The sequence below is a fragment of the Macaca thibetana genome, chromosome 6 (genome assembly GCF_024542745.1).
Source record: "Macaca thibetana thibetana isolate TM-01 chromosome 6, ASM2454274v1, whole genome shotgun sequence".
In the NCBI taxonomy this organism is placed as follows: Eukaryota; Metazoa; Chordata; class Mammalia; order Primates; family Cercopithecidae; genus Macaca; species Macaca thibetana.
In genome coordinates this window covers 38,467,461-38,483,514 of record NC_065583.1, presented here as the reverse complement: position 1 = coordinate 38,483,514, position 16,054 = coordinate 38,467,461, and the positions used below count along the sequence as shown (strand labels likewise).

Below are 16,054 nucleotides of genomic sequence, written 5' to 3'. Positions count from 1 at the left end.
CAGCCCAAGGCAACCACTCTTCTACTTTGTCTCTCTATATTTGCCTGCTCTGGACATTTCATACAAATGGAATTATACAGCATGTGATCTTTGAAACTGGATTCTTCAGTTTGCATAATGTTCAAGTTCATCCACATTGTAGCGTGTCAGAACCGTATTCCTTTTAATGTGTGATGGTATGGACATAGCACAGTTCATGTAAGCTCATTCCTCAGTAGATGGGCACGTTGTTTCCACTTTTTGGCTGTTTGAACAATGCTGCTGTGAACATGTGTGTAGGTTTTTGTGAGGGCGCAGGTTTCCAGTTCTCTTGGGGATACACCTATGAGTGGGATTGCAGGGCCATATGAATTCTGTGTTTAAGTGTCTGAGGAAACGCCAAACTGTTACACGAAGAAGTTGCACCATTTTACCATTTTATGTTCCTACCTTCTTTCATTTTTAAGTCTTTCTGCGGTAGCTTAAACAGTTAAGCATAAAGGGGGGAAAAAAAGAAGAGAAGAGAAGCCTGGGTGATTGTTAACTCCCAAGTCCTTTTTTTCCCCCAGCAGAGTGTCCTTCAGCATCCACAGCCATCTTCACTGCCACACCGAAGCCCCGGGCGCCTCCACCTCTCACCTGGGCGCTTCCACTGGCCGCCCAACACATCTTCTCACTTCTGCTCTTGCTGCCATGACCCCCTCTTTACAGAGCAACGAGAGTGATCTTTGAAAAATGGAAATGACATTAAAGCCCTTCAGTGGCCTCCCATTGCTCTGAGAATTACTTACAAGGCCCTACAGGGCCCGGTCCCTGCCCCTCTGACCTCTCGCCCTCACTTGACATACTATAGCGTCATAGACCTTCATGTTCTCAAGTAAGGTCAGCAAACTATGACCTGCCGGTCAAATCCAACCCGCCACCTGCCACCTAACAATTCTGTAAGTGCTCCCGCCTACAGCGTGGTAATCATCAGAAATCCTATAGGTATTGACAGATGAGAGCAGGAGGGAAGTTTGGTTGAATGAGTAAGAGGCCTTACCCAAGCCTTCCTGTGGGCTCTAGGAGTCATGGCAGAGTTTGCTGACACTGGTTTGTTTTTAACCAGCCTTGCCAGTGACCTTTCAAATTCCCTGAGGAGCAAAAGGCCAAATTAAACGTGAAAGAAAACACCTCTCAGTGTTGACTGAGTTGCAGTAGAAAATGGACCTGACGAAATGTTAGTACACTTTCTCAGTTGGGTTAACTGAAAATATGTTATTAGGTCTTCTTTCCAGAGGAAAATGCTTACGTAGACCCTCTTCCTCCCCACCCCATCACCTCTACCGGAGAAAATGAGGCATTACAGAACACTGTTATTCTGCCTGGCGGGGGGCGGGGGGGGCGTCTTTTTCCTTGTTCCATTTCTTGTTAGTTTACCACTGGGGATATTAGGTAAAGGCTATTTAATTTGTATGCTGTGTAGCTGTCAGATTAAATCATCCAACCAATCAGAAGAAAGTGCACGTGTGTGTGTGTGTGTGTGTGTGTGTGTGTGTGTCTTTGTGTGTGTGTCAGGATTAAGAAGAATGAATAAGGAAGAGGAAAAGGGAGGGGCCCGTGGAGGGAAAGTCTGTTGTTTCGTAATGATTAATCTCAAAGCCTTTGGATTCCAGGGGCCCCTACTGTGACTCCGGAGTGGCTGCTGCTGTCAGCTCATGGACTTTGTGCAGTGGGAAATGGATGTGCAATACCTAGAAATAATTCCAGTGTCAGCTCTGGCCAATCTACTGGGAAACTGTCCATTTTAACAAGAGCACCTCAGACAGTAACTGGAAAGAGAAATAGCTCCTATTCTCAGGAACGTTAGTCATCTTGAAGCAACATGATTCGTGATACCTGGAAAATGCACATGGCAGTCACTAAAATTGGGTTCTAGGGATACTTTTAACAAGATCTGAGAGGAGATGGATCCATTCATTCCCATGGTACCTGACACAGCACTACTACACAGCAGGCCTGTCCCAAGTTTCCTTTGCTGATGGAGAACATCCTCACGGGGGAGCCCCCAAGCTGCCTAGGAAATGGGCTAACAGGAGAGCACTCAGGGATCTCCTTCAGCTTCTCCAGCCATCTTCGCTGCCACGCCCAAGCCCAGGCCACCTCCACCTCTCACCTGGGCGCTTCCACTGGCCGCCTGACACATCTTGTTGCTGGCTTCCACTCTTGCTCCCATAACCCCTTCTTCACATAGCAGCAAGAGTCATCTTTGAAAATGAAAATCACATCATGTTATTTCCTGCTTAAAATCTATCAGTGGCCTCCCACTGCTCTGAGAATGACTTACAAGGCCCCCCAGGGCCCAGTTCCTACCCCTCTGACCTCCTCTCACCCTCACTTGACATCCTGCAGCTTCGCAGGCCTTCTTTATGTTCTCAAGTAAGAGCAGCAAACTATGACCTGCCAGTCAAATCCAACCCGCCACCTGTTTTTGTAAATAAAGCTTGACTGGAACACAGACACTCATGCCTTTGTGTCTGCGTGTTATCTGTGGCACTAATGGCAGAGTTAAGGAGAGAGACACACTGACCGTGAGGCTCTTTAGGAAACACAGGCCCACCACTGTTCTAAAATCCCTCCCAGCCTTTTCCCATTGCAGGGCCGCTGCGCTTGCACTACCCACTGCTCTAGTCTTTCTCCTTTCGCCACTCCCTAAAATTATGTGCTTGCTTATTGCTTGATTGTCCCGCCCAGCAAAATCTTGTCTGCTTGTTCTGTGCTATGTGCAAGGACCTAGCATGGTGTCTAGCATGTGGTAGGTGTTCAGTAAACATTTTTAAATGAGTAAATGTATTTTAATTACCCAGGGGTCTGCACCTCTTTTAGTTAAGACTTCTTTTGGGGACAGTCAGCCATTAGAGACCTTAGTCACACACTTGCTCCCTGTCCATGGTGAGCGAAGGAGGGCAGAAGGCATGAGTTGTATGCGCAGGGGTGTATGGTGTACACAGGGGTAGAGCTGAGAGAAAGTGGTTGGCAGGAAGCACACCTGTGTCCCCAGAAGCTTGTATTTGTTACATGCTTGCTGGGCTGAAGAGCCCCTCAGGCAGCTTGCGGCAACACCTTTTGTGTTTGTATAGCATCTCGGACACTGGTGCAGTTCGGTGTTGCACATTGGCGCCATTCAGCCCAACAAGCGCTTAGCATCTTTGATGTTCAGAGCATTGGGCTAGGCAACAGCAGTAGTAGTTAAGATGACAGACTCTGGGATCAGATGTCCTGGGCTCTGATTCATTTTCATCGTCTACCAGCTATTAATATTTAGTTTTGGCCAAGATGCTTAACTTTTCTCAGCCACAGTTTTTCATCAGTAAAGTGAGGATAATAGCAGAACCAACTCCATAGTCATTCTGAAGATGAAAGGAGGAAATGCAGGTGTGATGCGCGTATTCGCAAAAGGTCTGCCGCCTGGCATGTGCTCAACATGTTATCTTCCTTATCAGCATGGCTCACACTCTCTGGTTAAACAGAGGCCTGATGTAGTGGGAAGGGGGTTGGTCTCTGGAATCAAACAAGCTGAGTTTAAATTTTGGTTCTAGTATTGTGACTATGCACAAATTATTTTACCTCTCTGAGCCTTAATTTTCTCATCTGCAAAATATGGATAATAATAATATAAGCTAGGATCCTGAGAATCAAATGAATCAATATGTCTAAAACTCCAAGCACACGGCAGCTTCATAACATATCTAAGTGTTAGCTTGTATCATTATAATTCACGAGGCAGAAGGGAATTACTGAAGGTTGTTGAGCCAGGAAGTGCTATAATCCAAACCAAAACGCACTGAAAAACTAGATAGAGAAGCAAAGCTTAGCACATTTGAACAGCATATTAATAGGATGCATGCATACTATGTGGGATGTACTATGAGCATTTTAGGAGTCTGGAAGAGGAGGGTGCGGGTAGAAGGGATTCCATGGTAATATTTACGAAGGAAGTGGGGCTTCAGGTAAGCCTTAACGTGGAAACAGAAGACAGCAGAAAGAAAGGGGGCACTGGTGCTGCCTCCCTCCTCCGTTAGTAAATGACAGTTTGAATTTTAACTCGGAGGCATTTGGGCACAGAAAAGTTATAGCTCCTAACTTCCTGTGAGCTAGTGAAAATACAGGTTCCTGCATCCCCTTCCCAGAGATTCTGCTTTAATTGATTTGCCATGGGTCCCAGGAATGTGCGGTTTGAATAAGCATCCTGAGGGTTCTGAAGCACATGGTCTGGCATATGCTTTAGTAAACCCTGGCTTGAAGGCTCAGTGAGTCAGCAGTCCGACCCAAAGGCTGTGTTATCTCCTGCCATCCCCTGTGACCTACCTTTTGGCCTCCAGTTTGGAGGGCCTGTCTTGTCCCCTCTAATTCTTCCCTTAGCCCCCAAATTGCATTGTAAATGTTTTCACCCCAGTACCTGTGCTGTGGTTGAACAGCTGGCCAGGAAAAGGAGAAAGATCTGAAGGAGATGGACTCAGTGCATCTGGTAGAGTAACAACTCAACTTGGAGCTTTGCTGTAAAGCAGGAGGGCCTGGCTTTTGTTTTTGTTTTGTCAGTTTGGTTGCTTTATTCTTTCTAGGTTTTTATTTTGGAGAATGGCTTTGATTTGTTAATTTTATTCTGAACAGTTGATTTTTCCTGAAGCTCAGGTGGGTGGTAAGGGCCGTCTGGTTTTACTAGGTCTTTACTAGGAGGGGGTCTTGCTGAGCAGTCCCGATCCAGGATCTCCTACTGACTAGCCGGTACTGAGCATTTGCTCTGTGCCTGGCTCTGTGCCGAGTGCTTTATCCACACCAGCTCCTTACATATTTGCAAGAACCAACTAAAGGGAAGAGGGGCTTGTCACCAGTATGAAGTGCAGAAACTGAAGTGATCTTGGAAGCTTTGGTTGGGTGGATGGGCAGAGGGCAGGGGTATTTGGGTGTTCTTTAAGAGTGGCATGGAAGACCTTTGGTAATTGGAGAGGCCAGGTTGCTTTTAATTTGTGTCTTCTTCCAAGGCACTTCTCTCCCAGACTCTGTCTTGTGTGGGTTGTCATGAACCCAAAGTATCCTTGCTGTTTATCCCTCAGGCTTAGTGATCTGAAATTGGCCAACTTTGGAGGCCAATGAATAGATGTTTAACCTTGTCTTTTCCTAAGGAGGCACTCAAGGTGTACCCAAAGTTGACTGGCACTGATCTTCTGGAAGATTCTTTTGCTGTCTCCCATTTGCCTCCTTTGGTTTCTGTTCTTGCGTCTTTCCCTACAAACTGAAACTAGAATTCTGTAGCAGTGTCGGAGCGGAAATGCTTTTCTAAAACAAGCTCAGGAAGTCATTTAATTAGCCCAGGAAGGGAATAGGGGAAAATCTATTCTCTCCAAATAATCTTGGAAAATTGGAGCTTTCCTAACACATTAAGAGTAAATGCCCTGCCTCACTGCAGAGTGATCTGTATATCTTCAGTTGACAAGCATGAACATCCCCCACCTCTTAGTCCCATGATTCCTTCTCTCTTCCTTCCTGCTATTGACTACTTTGCAGACTCAGCTGGATTTTAGATAATCTTTATAATATCACAATGGTTTCCATGGAGATGGATCATGATGTCACAAAAGTAGATACACATTTTTGGATACTGAAAAATCAAAGGGCAATAGAGGCAGGAATAGAAGAATTTTTAAGCTGGTATATAGAGGAGGGGGAAATCTAGAGAACAGGAAAGAAAACTAAGAAAGAGTGTGAGTGAAACAGAGAAATGGCTATTCAAAGGCTATTCAAAATCACAACCACCAAAAAAAAAAAAAAAAAAAAACCCAGAAAATTTGCAAGGAAATTAGAAGCAGGGGGTAAGGATTTGAAGGAAAGTAAGATGATGATGAGAAGCTGGATTGATTGAGACAGGGTCTTGCTCTGTTGCCCAGGCTGGAGTGCAGTGGTGCAATCACGGCTCAGTGCAGCCTCGACCTGCCGAGCCCAAGCAATCCTCCCACCTCGGCACTCCCCCTCCTCCAAGTAGCTGTGACTACAGACATGCTCCATCAAACATGGCTAGTTTTTATATATTTTGTAGAGGTGAAGTTTTGCCATGTTGCCCAGGCTGTTCTCAAACTCCTGGGCTGAAGCAATCCACCTGCCTCAGCCTCCCAAGGTACTGGGATTACAGGCGTGAACCACCAGGCCCAGCCTCTAGATGCTGGATATCTTTAGAGACTAGTTCTTAGTCTTCTGTGGGTACTGCACTGAGTACATAGTTGATACTGGGCAGGCCGGTGGGTGAGTACGTGGGAGGAAGGAAGGAAGGAAAGGATGAAAAGGAAGGAAGAAAGGAAGGATACATACATGTATGGATGGACCAGGTCAATTGTTGCCCTCTAACCTACATAGTAGGAATCTGTCACTTCTTTGTAGTTTAAACCAGGAGCTTCAGAAAATCTATGAAATCCCTAAAATTGTATGCAAAATGTTGAATGTCTGTGACTGTTTCCTTTTTCATTGTGAAGAAAGTTTTCAGGACAGCTTTCATCAAAAGGCTTATATCCCACAAAAGGTTCAGAACCTCTAAACTTCTAGAATGATGTAACTTAATAAGTGATTGTACTCATTGCTCAAGCTTCCTTCACACACACACACACACACACACACACACACACACACACACACCCCCCACACACACATATCTGCCACCTGCTCTATCTGTAACACCATCTATTCTCGCTTTCTCTCCCCTTCCTGTACAGTTCACCCATCTCAGGAGCCTGGCTGGTTGGAGGGGACTCTGAACGGAAAGACTGGCCTCATCCCTGAGAATTACGTGGAGTTCCTCTAACCGTGGGCCCCAGCAGAACTGCTGAGCTTTACATGGTATCCATGACAACTGCTGATTCCAGTGTCGTAGGCCATTTCTCTCTGCCACTGAGAAATGCAGCGTGACTGACTCTGTTGCTACCTGTCAACATGAATGTTTCTGTGAGCTCTGATGTCACTCATCTCCATGATCATCTCAGCCAACACTCGTCAATACTGCAAGAAAAGAAGTCAATCAGCAGAGGAGACCATTTGCTTTTGATAACTAAGAGGAAGACTTGCAAAGCCATTTTCTCATGAGTACCCTAAATAGGGGGCACTCATTTTGTTTCAACAGTCCGAACGCCCAACCTTCAGAAAGAGGAAGTCAGATAGAAGTAGTCCCCGAGAGCACACTGCGTAGCTAAGTCTGCTGGGGCTGGGTGAAGAAATTGGCGCTGAGATCCAGGCTGGATCCATTGCTTTTGTTTACAGTAGGCACTCTCTCTACCCCACCTCTCAGTACTTGAGACTTAAAGTGCTACAGGCAGCTGAGTCTGTTTGCATGCAGGATGAAGAGGGTTAAAGCACTGTTTATATAAGATCCAATCTCTCACCATCTCTAAAGCAGCCGTTGGCCCATCATCAGTGAGATATAGTCCAGTCTTCTCATGCACGGGAACACACACACCCTGCGTTTCTCCCTCCCCGGCTAGGAACCTCTCTGCCACCAAGGGCTGCCATCCATCGCCTAGTAACCACGGCAACCCAACCTACTCTAAAACCAAACCCAAAAAAATAAAATAAAATAACACATCCTCTTTGCATGACACATTTTTTCTCTCCCCTTTTTGGTATACTTTTATTGAATGGTTTTCTAACAACTTGAAGCACATGATCAAGGAATTAGGGTGGTCTACTTGAGGCAGACGGGATAGTAGCTGAGAACTGTTCCCCTTCTGATGAATTTCAGCAGCATCGGGATATATTTGGAGCACACCTTAGTAATCTCTTGAGATTAAATTACATAGTCTTAATATTTCCGTTCCTCCATGCAACTGATGTTTGTTTTTTAAAGGGTAAGATGCTGCCTCCCAATGGGTGACACCATCTGACTGGTTTCCCCATGTCTTCCTGTTCACCCATCCCTGCTCCCACCCTTGCCTGCCTCTAACCCACCACTGGCCAGCCCCCTTGCCCTGCTCTGGGCTGCTGGACACTGGTGCTGTGGTGGTTTTCAAGGTTAATTCCTAGGCTTACCGTATGGCCTATTTTAAAAGGACATCTATATTCACTGCCACTCCGAAAAAGGGAATTATTTCTCAGTCTTTTGAGGCATGAGACTAATATAGGCCATTGTGATTCAGAAAGAAACCCAAGGTTGGAGGGTGGGATGGGTACCCTCTGAAAAAGGGAATTTGCTGGTGAAAAGAGGCTGGATCTTGTGGAAGACTGCCTTGGATGGGGAAGTTCTGCCTGGACATTTCAAATTCACTTGGCCTTCAAACAACAGAGTCATCCATATCTTCCACATGTGAATGTCATTGCAAGGGTGACTCTAGACAAACTACAAACCGATGGACGGTCAGGCTCCCCAGGAGCCCCTTGGATGGCAGCATTGCTTCAGAGTGTTTCCTGTTTCTGGAATTCCTTGTTAGGGAACTTCAAAGAAGAAAAGAAAAACTTGAATTGTGTGGAATTACTGTATCTTTTACTTTTTTTTTGAAAAGATAAACTTGTAAATAGAATGATTTGAAATACTATATGGCAAAGTTTTATATTTGATATTCTTTAAGCTAGTTGCTCACACGCTTAGTCTTCAGTTGCTGAAGAAGTATGTTTAGGAGGGAGAGAGGGGCGGCAAAGCTGAAGAGAGTCAAGGTCACTGTCCCCGCTTCGGCCTGAAGGAAAGAGAAGACATTCCTATGGCCTTGCTCTCTGCTGTCCCGTTAGTGGGCATGATACATCAGTGGTGTTCAGTCTTTATGTGTTTCTGAGCATCCCTTGGGCTTTGGATTTGGAGATGGGAAGAGCATCTCCAGGCAATGAGTTTTTCAAAGAATGCCTACTTAGTAGTAAGATGAAGCTCAGGATTTAAATAAGTGGGGTCAGGCATTTGATTTTTTGTCTTTCTTCTCAGGTGTATTTCTTGGTACCCCCAAGATATCAGGACAGAAAGAGATGAGTCAATTGCTGTGTTCTTTACTTCTTTTTCTCCACATCTTCTGAGACTTCAGAAATGTGGACAAGCTAGTTTTCAAATTTTGTGTGCGTCTGTAAGTTCTTAAAAACCCAGCTTCTTAGAATGTTCAGTTTTCAATGTGCTGCTGCTTTCCTTTTTCTTAAACATTTTAAAACTCTTCCCTTTCACCTCCAATTCCCTATGATCCCAAAGGAAGAGGAAGACTCCAGGAGGGATGTAGATTGTGCCATCATAGCTTTACAGGTGGTTTTAAAGTTAACAGGGGTTTGTCATGGCAATTCACTACTCAATTTATCAGCTCAAGGATTATATGACTCTTTTCCAGGAACTCACCCAAGAGCAAGCTAGACACTACCATCGAATCAGGGAATAAGAATTAAGAATGGACAGGACCAAGATAGAACTCGAGAAAGCCATTGGAGAAAACTCGAGAAGAAAGGGAGTATACTAATAGGTTACATCTGTGGACTTGAGGACAAGAAGACCTTGGGAAATGGGGGCCTCAGGGGATGTGCATTCACCTACTATTGTGTTTCCCAAAGAGAGACCAACATCATGCTTTTAACACATACAATGGGGTTTTTTATTTGTGTTTTTGTTTGTTTGATTTTTGAGACAGAGTCTCGCTCTGTGGCCCAGGCTGGAGTGCAGTGGTGCAATCTTGGCTCACTGCAACCTCCACCTCCCAGGTTCAAGTGATTCTCCTGCCTCAGCCTCCCAAGAAGCTGGGACTACAGGCATGAGCCATCACACCCAGCTAGTTTTTTGTATTTTTAGTAGAGACGGGGTTTTGCCATGTTGGCCAGGCTGATCTCGAAGTCCTGACCTCAAGTGGTCTGCCCGCCTCTGTTCCCCAAAGTGCTGGGATTCCAGGTGTGAGCCACCATGGCCGACCACATTTGATGTTTGAAGTTGTAATCTGTCCCATCATAAACTTACCTGGAGCTCCTGTGGAGGAACAGAAGGCCAAGGTCCTTGCTTTGGGAGTGCCTCACAAAGCATCCCTGTAGACACATGGCCCCAGCTTCACTGCTTGGAAGCATGTCTCTCCCTCCTGAGTTGGCTCTGATTTGAAACCAGGAGAAACAGAGCTGCTGCCAATGGGATCTTTTAGGTAACCCCCTCTCCAGCTTCCATGTGTCTGTGCAGTGCCCATGAGTTGCTGCCAGTGGGATCTCTTAGGTACCCCCTCCCCAGCTTCCCTGTGGCTGTGTAGTGTCCATGACAGATGGCTGCCAATGGGATCTTTTAGGTAACCCCTCCCCAGCTTCCCTGTGTCTGTGTGGTGCCCTTGACAGATGGCTGCTGTGTTTCCCTTTGCGCAGCCAGGCTCCCCTCCTTCCTATTAGCTACAAAACTGGATAAACTTCAGAATATGAGCCAACGAGTAGGAAGGAACTTGAAGACTAAAAGATTTTACTCTCTCCCCATCCATGCCCCCTACCTCTGACTCTGTGTGAACAGGAAACTTTAGGCCAGATGAGGAGAATGAATTGGTTATCAGAGTGGAAGACCATGGCCCAGGATCCCTGAGCTTCCCCAGTAGCCTCCAGTTTGCTTTGTAAGACCCAGGAATCACTTAGCCATAGCCTGAATCTTTTAGGGGTATTAAGGGCAGCCTCTCACTCTCCCTTCAGGTTACTAACAAAATATCATAGTTAAAGAATGCCATGCCAGGAGAAGATAGCTGGTTTCAAATCCCTGCCCCCAGGCAAGTAAAACCCTGACTTGCTCAAGACAGAAGATCTTCTCTCCTGTTTTTCAAAATAATCGTATATAGGGATGGACCCTGTGCAGTGTGGCCTGCCTTGGTGTCCTAGAATTGGAGCCAGTCTTTCGCTTAATGTCCAAAGTATTTCTACGGCCAATATGTGTTTTCTTATGTCAGACCAAACTGTCTTTTTGAACATCAGTTCATTTCCTTTCGCCAAGTGCTTTTCGGACAGAGAGGCAAAGAGAATGAACAATCAAGTATTGACAGACTGGCATTAGCAGGACAGAGCCATACTAGTGACAAGGGCATTCCAAGGCACTTGCCCAGAGCTACAGAGTTGGGTGTGCCCTACCTGTGGCTCAAAGGGAGGGCCTTCTATCCCCTAAGTTTCTATTGCCTGAGAATGGCAACTGCTGTCTCACTAAAAGCTCTGTCTTGACTACAGAGGCTCCAAAAGCATTCACAGGTGAAGGGGAGGAAGACAGAAAGAAGAAGCCAAAGATAACCTGATCCCTGCCTGTCCATTGGCACCTGTCGTCCTCTGGCTTCTGCTCCCAAAAGCAAGTCTGGACGACTGAGTTTTGTGGACATGGCGCTCCCAGAATTTGCCCAAGTACTGAATGTTTTGTGAGCAACCATATTCCCCAAGTAGGTAGCCAGCACTGCAGAAAGCAAACAGCCTGTTAGCTACCTGACTTTAAGAGGAATGACCTAGGTGTTCTGCCAAGGGAGTTATCTGTCATCTCTGGCAAACTTGACAATCATCACTTACCTCGACAACCCTGCCCCACATCCCTTTATAAAGTCAGCAGGATGTCCTCTCACCCACCCTGTGCTGGTGTCTAAAAAATTTATCTTGTCATGCTCAAATGTGTTTGGCAGCCACACTGATCGGCTGGGTGCTGAACCACCGCTCTGTAATTGTAGCATCAAAATGACAACAGCAGCAGAGCGGCAAATCTTGCCCAGCCCCACAGCATGCCTGAGACAAGACTCCAACAAGTAATAATTAACTTTTTTCTCCTGCCGCCTACAGTACCTGTCTAACTAAAGAGCTTCCCAAAGTGGAGGGAAAGACCATAGAGAGAATCCAGGTGTTATTCAGAGTCAGTCCTTGCTGAAATGTGGTCTTCCAGTGGAAGCACCTGTATTCTTGGGAGGAAAAAGTGCTAGATGCAAAGTAACACCAGGACCAGAGAGAAAGAGGAAGGTGAACTATCCTAAGGAGCTTTGGATACTTTTTTAGAAGGATAAATATTGTGCTTACTGAGGAGAAAAAAAAAAAACCAATCACAGAAAAATTTCACAGCTAATATTTTTACAAAAGTTGTGCCGGACATTACAAAACGTCTCTCAAGGTGGAATGCTTTAGAGAACAAAGGCTTAGCACAGGCCCAGACCCTTGTGTGGGTATGACATGATGTGACATGTACATGTCAAAATTCGCTTTAGTATAGTCAGAACCAGAGTACTGATAAACAAAATGTTAGTTACCTGAAGCAGTCCTGGAGAGGCTAAGACATCCTATACTGTTGTACATCAACCATTTCTACAAAGTTATCCAGACACCTAAAAGCAGCTTTCTTGGTTATCCAGATCCAGTTTCTTGGTTATGCCAGAATCAGCCTTGTATCTGACAATGCACATCTGTTGATTTTAAAGTATATTTGTGTGTGTGTATATACAGCACATATTTACATCTATGAAGACACAGACACTCATAGAGACCCACATGAGCTGCCACTTGCTGAGCCTTTACAGCCTTTAAGACTTGGAGGTTGAGAATTAGAGACAGAAGAGAGGCTGTTGATGGCCTATTAAAATGATCAAAGATGTAAATTCAGTGCCATTTAAAAACTGTTCATACTTATCAAATGATTATCTGCAGCTACATTCTTTGTTAACTTATTTAAAGTCATGTTGCAAAAAAGGTCAAACCCATGAATGCTTAGTAGCTAAGGCTAGTGTTCAGAAGCACTCTAAAAGACATTTTGTCCACATTTTGGAAAAGAAAATATTTGCATGTTTAATCATAATTTAGACTACCTTTGAGTATACTGTAAAGTGCTGTGTGATATAATATCAATAAAGTACTTATTAAATGGCACTTTAATCTTTTCTTTTAAAATAACGCACTGTTCTAAACTTCAGTATTGACTATTGACTGGTGCATAGAATCCAATGCTGTAATTAGAAAGTAATCTGTGACTAGAATAGACCTTTGTCCCTGTTAGTAGCCCTGTTGCCATGTTCAGGCTTTTAAAAAATGTGCTTTTGTGTCACAAAATACATCTATAAAGAAAATACAATTTCTGTTCAGAGCCTCTGAAACTTGGCTTTCTTACATTTGGTTGGTTTATGTGACAATCCCTATGAAATGAGTGGACGTGTGATTTTTGAATTAAATGTCTTTTCCATTTGGTGGTATTTTCTTGAGTTTCTGATAGAGTTTGACTCAATACATACTTTAATATGTCTTCAAATAAGCATATATAGATGATGATCAAAGGTCACGAGTCTTGGCTCCTGCAGTTTTTGGTGACAACCACAGTGCTGATTTCTGATGAGCTCTGAGAAGCTTTGCTTTCCATTTAGGAAGAGGTCAGATGCTAGGAAACTTGAGAATTTGCTCATCAGGCATAGTAAACAATTGAGCCGGAAGAGTCACAGTCCACTTTACATTTCTAACTTTCTTCCATTAGAATACATATTGTTTTATTCTTCCTAAATTTGACTTTCTAATCACCTGTTTTCTGGAACCTCATGAATGCAAGGATGGAGTCATCAGAGCCAGAACACAGGCAATGCCCTCGGCACAGCTGGCTTGTAAATCAGTTGTTGAGAGCTTGTCGCGCACTGTCCCAGGCCAACCCAGATCACTGAGTCTTCGCATTCATCACGTCCCTTCCAGATACATTCTGAGTGGCAGCCTGGGACTTCCTCCGCAAGCACAGAGGGCTCCCCGACATGCTCAGCGGAGGGGGCATGGGGAAGCCAGCGCTCTGGGGACTGAGGGTGAGGCTTCTGGCTTCAGAAGCTTGCCCTGGGGGAGGAGGAAGGGATGTGAAGCTCCTTTGGTCCTGGTTCTAAGGGGAGGGGGGCTATTTAAATGCATGGGTCACACATGAGCTGTCTACTTGTCCTCATTTGCCACTTACGGCCCTGGTTTACCCCTGTGAACAGCACAGGCTGGCAGCAGCTGCTGCCCTCACTGAGCTGACAGCCTCCTCTGGAAAACTCCCCCAGCACCCAAAGCCTCCCACATGTGTGGGTCATCCTGTAACTAGGCAAGGCTTTCTGAGTATGGCGTACATCTATGTCTGATCCTTCATGGAGAGAAGGAAATACGTGGTGTGTATTTTATCTTTGTCCTTGGCCTTTCCAGTAGATTTCCCAGTTACTTCAACTTTCATGCCTTCCTAGCAGAAGGTTTTAATTTCGTTTTGCTTTTAGCAGCCACTCAGAGCAGAGCGCAAACTGTCACGTCCTGTGGTTTTAAGCTTGGTGTTTTTCACTCAGTTCTGACGGCATGATTAGTCCTAAGAGCACCTGGGTTAGAAGTGGATTTGATTGACAGTTGAAATTAGGTAAATGTTAGAGAGTGAGTGTGATGAGAGATTTTCTCAGACCCCAAACATGCTTGCTCATGAGAATTAAGTCGTGGCTCTAATTTCTTATTTTCTCAGTTCTTTCTCAACCTGCACTCAGATACCACACTTCTCTCCTACCTGAATGTGTCAATGTCATTGGCTTGGCCTGCTTTTAATAGCACCAAGCTAAGCTGCCACTAATTAACTATGCGGGGTTAGTCAGTATTGGCTGACTGCAGCCTGCACAGCAGCCAAGGGAGGCTCTAACCTCCATGGTAACTGCTCGGGGTGGGTGAGGTTCCTCACATGGAAGAGCTTTGAATAACCATTGGCAGGGAAGGGGCATGCCCATGCCGGGGTGCATACTTCAGAAAGCCACCCTGCAGTACCCAGTCAACATCAGACAGTGAGGACCAAAGCCAGAGGTTTTAAGTTGAAATGATCAACACGGAGACCCTCTGTATCCCACAGCACTTAGCAACTCCTGTCACACTGTAAATCTGTCACGTCTCTTATGTCATTGGCCCCATGAAGCCTGCTGCAACTTCCTATTAGCTGAAACCCAGGTAGCTTTGATGCCTTCCCCAGGCCAACCAGCAAATTAGTAAAAACGTGAGTCCACGGGTTCTTTCTTTGGGTACCAAATCGCATCTTACCCTCCAGGTCTTGTGCCCACCGTAAACTTGTAATATGTATTCTGACACTGTGACTGGATGCCCTTTTGGGATTTGGAGGTGGGGGTAGGTTATTGGAAAGAATTATTAACTGTTTTTCTACCTTTTCTGAACCTTCATGACAAAGAAAAAGAGTAGTCATGCTTGCCTTAGCTGTGATGAGCAAGTTGAAATTATGGCAGTAGAGGGTGGCCATCTTTCTGTTCCGCCTTTTCTCCCATCACACCATCACACCATTTTTCTCCCTCACGTACTTTCTACCTATAATTAATTCATGACTTGTCATCAAATGTTTGAGGCCCATCTTGCTCTTAATAAACAGCTCAGTTAGGACAGAGACCAGGTCTTGTTCACCTCTGCCCGGTACCCAGCCTGGGGCTGGCACTCAGCAGGGGCTCATAGCCCCTGGGTGGGCTGACCAAGGGGACAAAAATGTGGGAAAAGCACTGCGCTAGAAAGCAGCTCCTCCTTCCTGTTTTACTCTACAGTTACGGCTGGAAGAAAGAAACTGCATGTTATTAGACGTGGGTACTTGAACACAGGGTAACTTTGTGACCCTTGGCAAAAGGCACCGTTTGCTCACATACTGGGATTGGAGCTCGTGGGAGGAAGACCTCCCACCCTCCACTCAGGCACACACAGCCACATTCTTTCCCAGCCTCCTTGGCTGGTGCTGGGCACAAGAAACCAGCTGGAGAAACAGCTGACCAAGAGCCAGAGACCCTGTGCTGTCAACTGGGTTACTTCCGGGTTGTTTCATGAACCTCGTGTGAAACGGGCCTGCCTTCAAGCAAAACCACATCACAATCACCCCCAAACATAAAAAAAATATTCCTTGTAAAGTCCCTTCACGGAAATTCCACACTGTCCCACAGGAGTTTGGTCTGGTATCTAACACTCTCACTGAGGGAATTCTTTGGTTCTGACTGAAGTTTCCCATGTGGCAGCTTAAGTCCATTTCCGTTCTGTTTTTCCTTACAGTGGGGAGCAACTGGCCATGGCCCATTGAGAGCAATCACCCTCGATTTTTTATGCTTCCATTCAGCAATCACTTATTGACCACCTCTTCCATGCCGGAGCTGCTACAACCAGGAAGTGTAAGACATGA

At 45.4% G+C, this 16,054-nt stretch overlaps 1 protein-coding gene across 7 annotated transcripts in view; it reads left to right on the top strand.

Annotated features, from left to right (window-relative positions):
• Positions 1 to 13,109, top strand: part of ARHGAP26 (Rho GTPase activating protein 26) — a 466,949-nt gene extending 453,840 nt beyond the window's left edge. For 4 of the 7 annotated variants that reach the window (XM_050794914.1, XM_050794912.1, XM_050794911.1 and 1 more), the window contains one exon: positions 1,635 to 4,425. In XM_050794914.1, coding sequence (XP_050650871.1) covers positions 1,635 to 1,828 — 194 coding nt within the window. In that variant the 3' untranslated portion in view covers positions 1,829 to 4,425. Of the gene's footprint in view, positions 1 to 1,634; positions 4,426 to 6,719 lie in introns of those variants that run through there. The other 3 variants (XM_050794915.1, XM_050794913.1, XM_050794910.1) reach the window with 1 other exon arrangement.
• Positions 13,110 to 16,054: the final 2,945 nt, after the last annotated feature.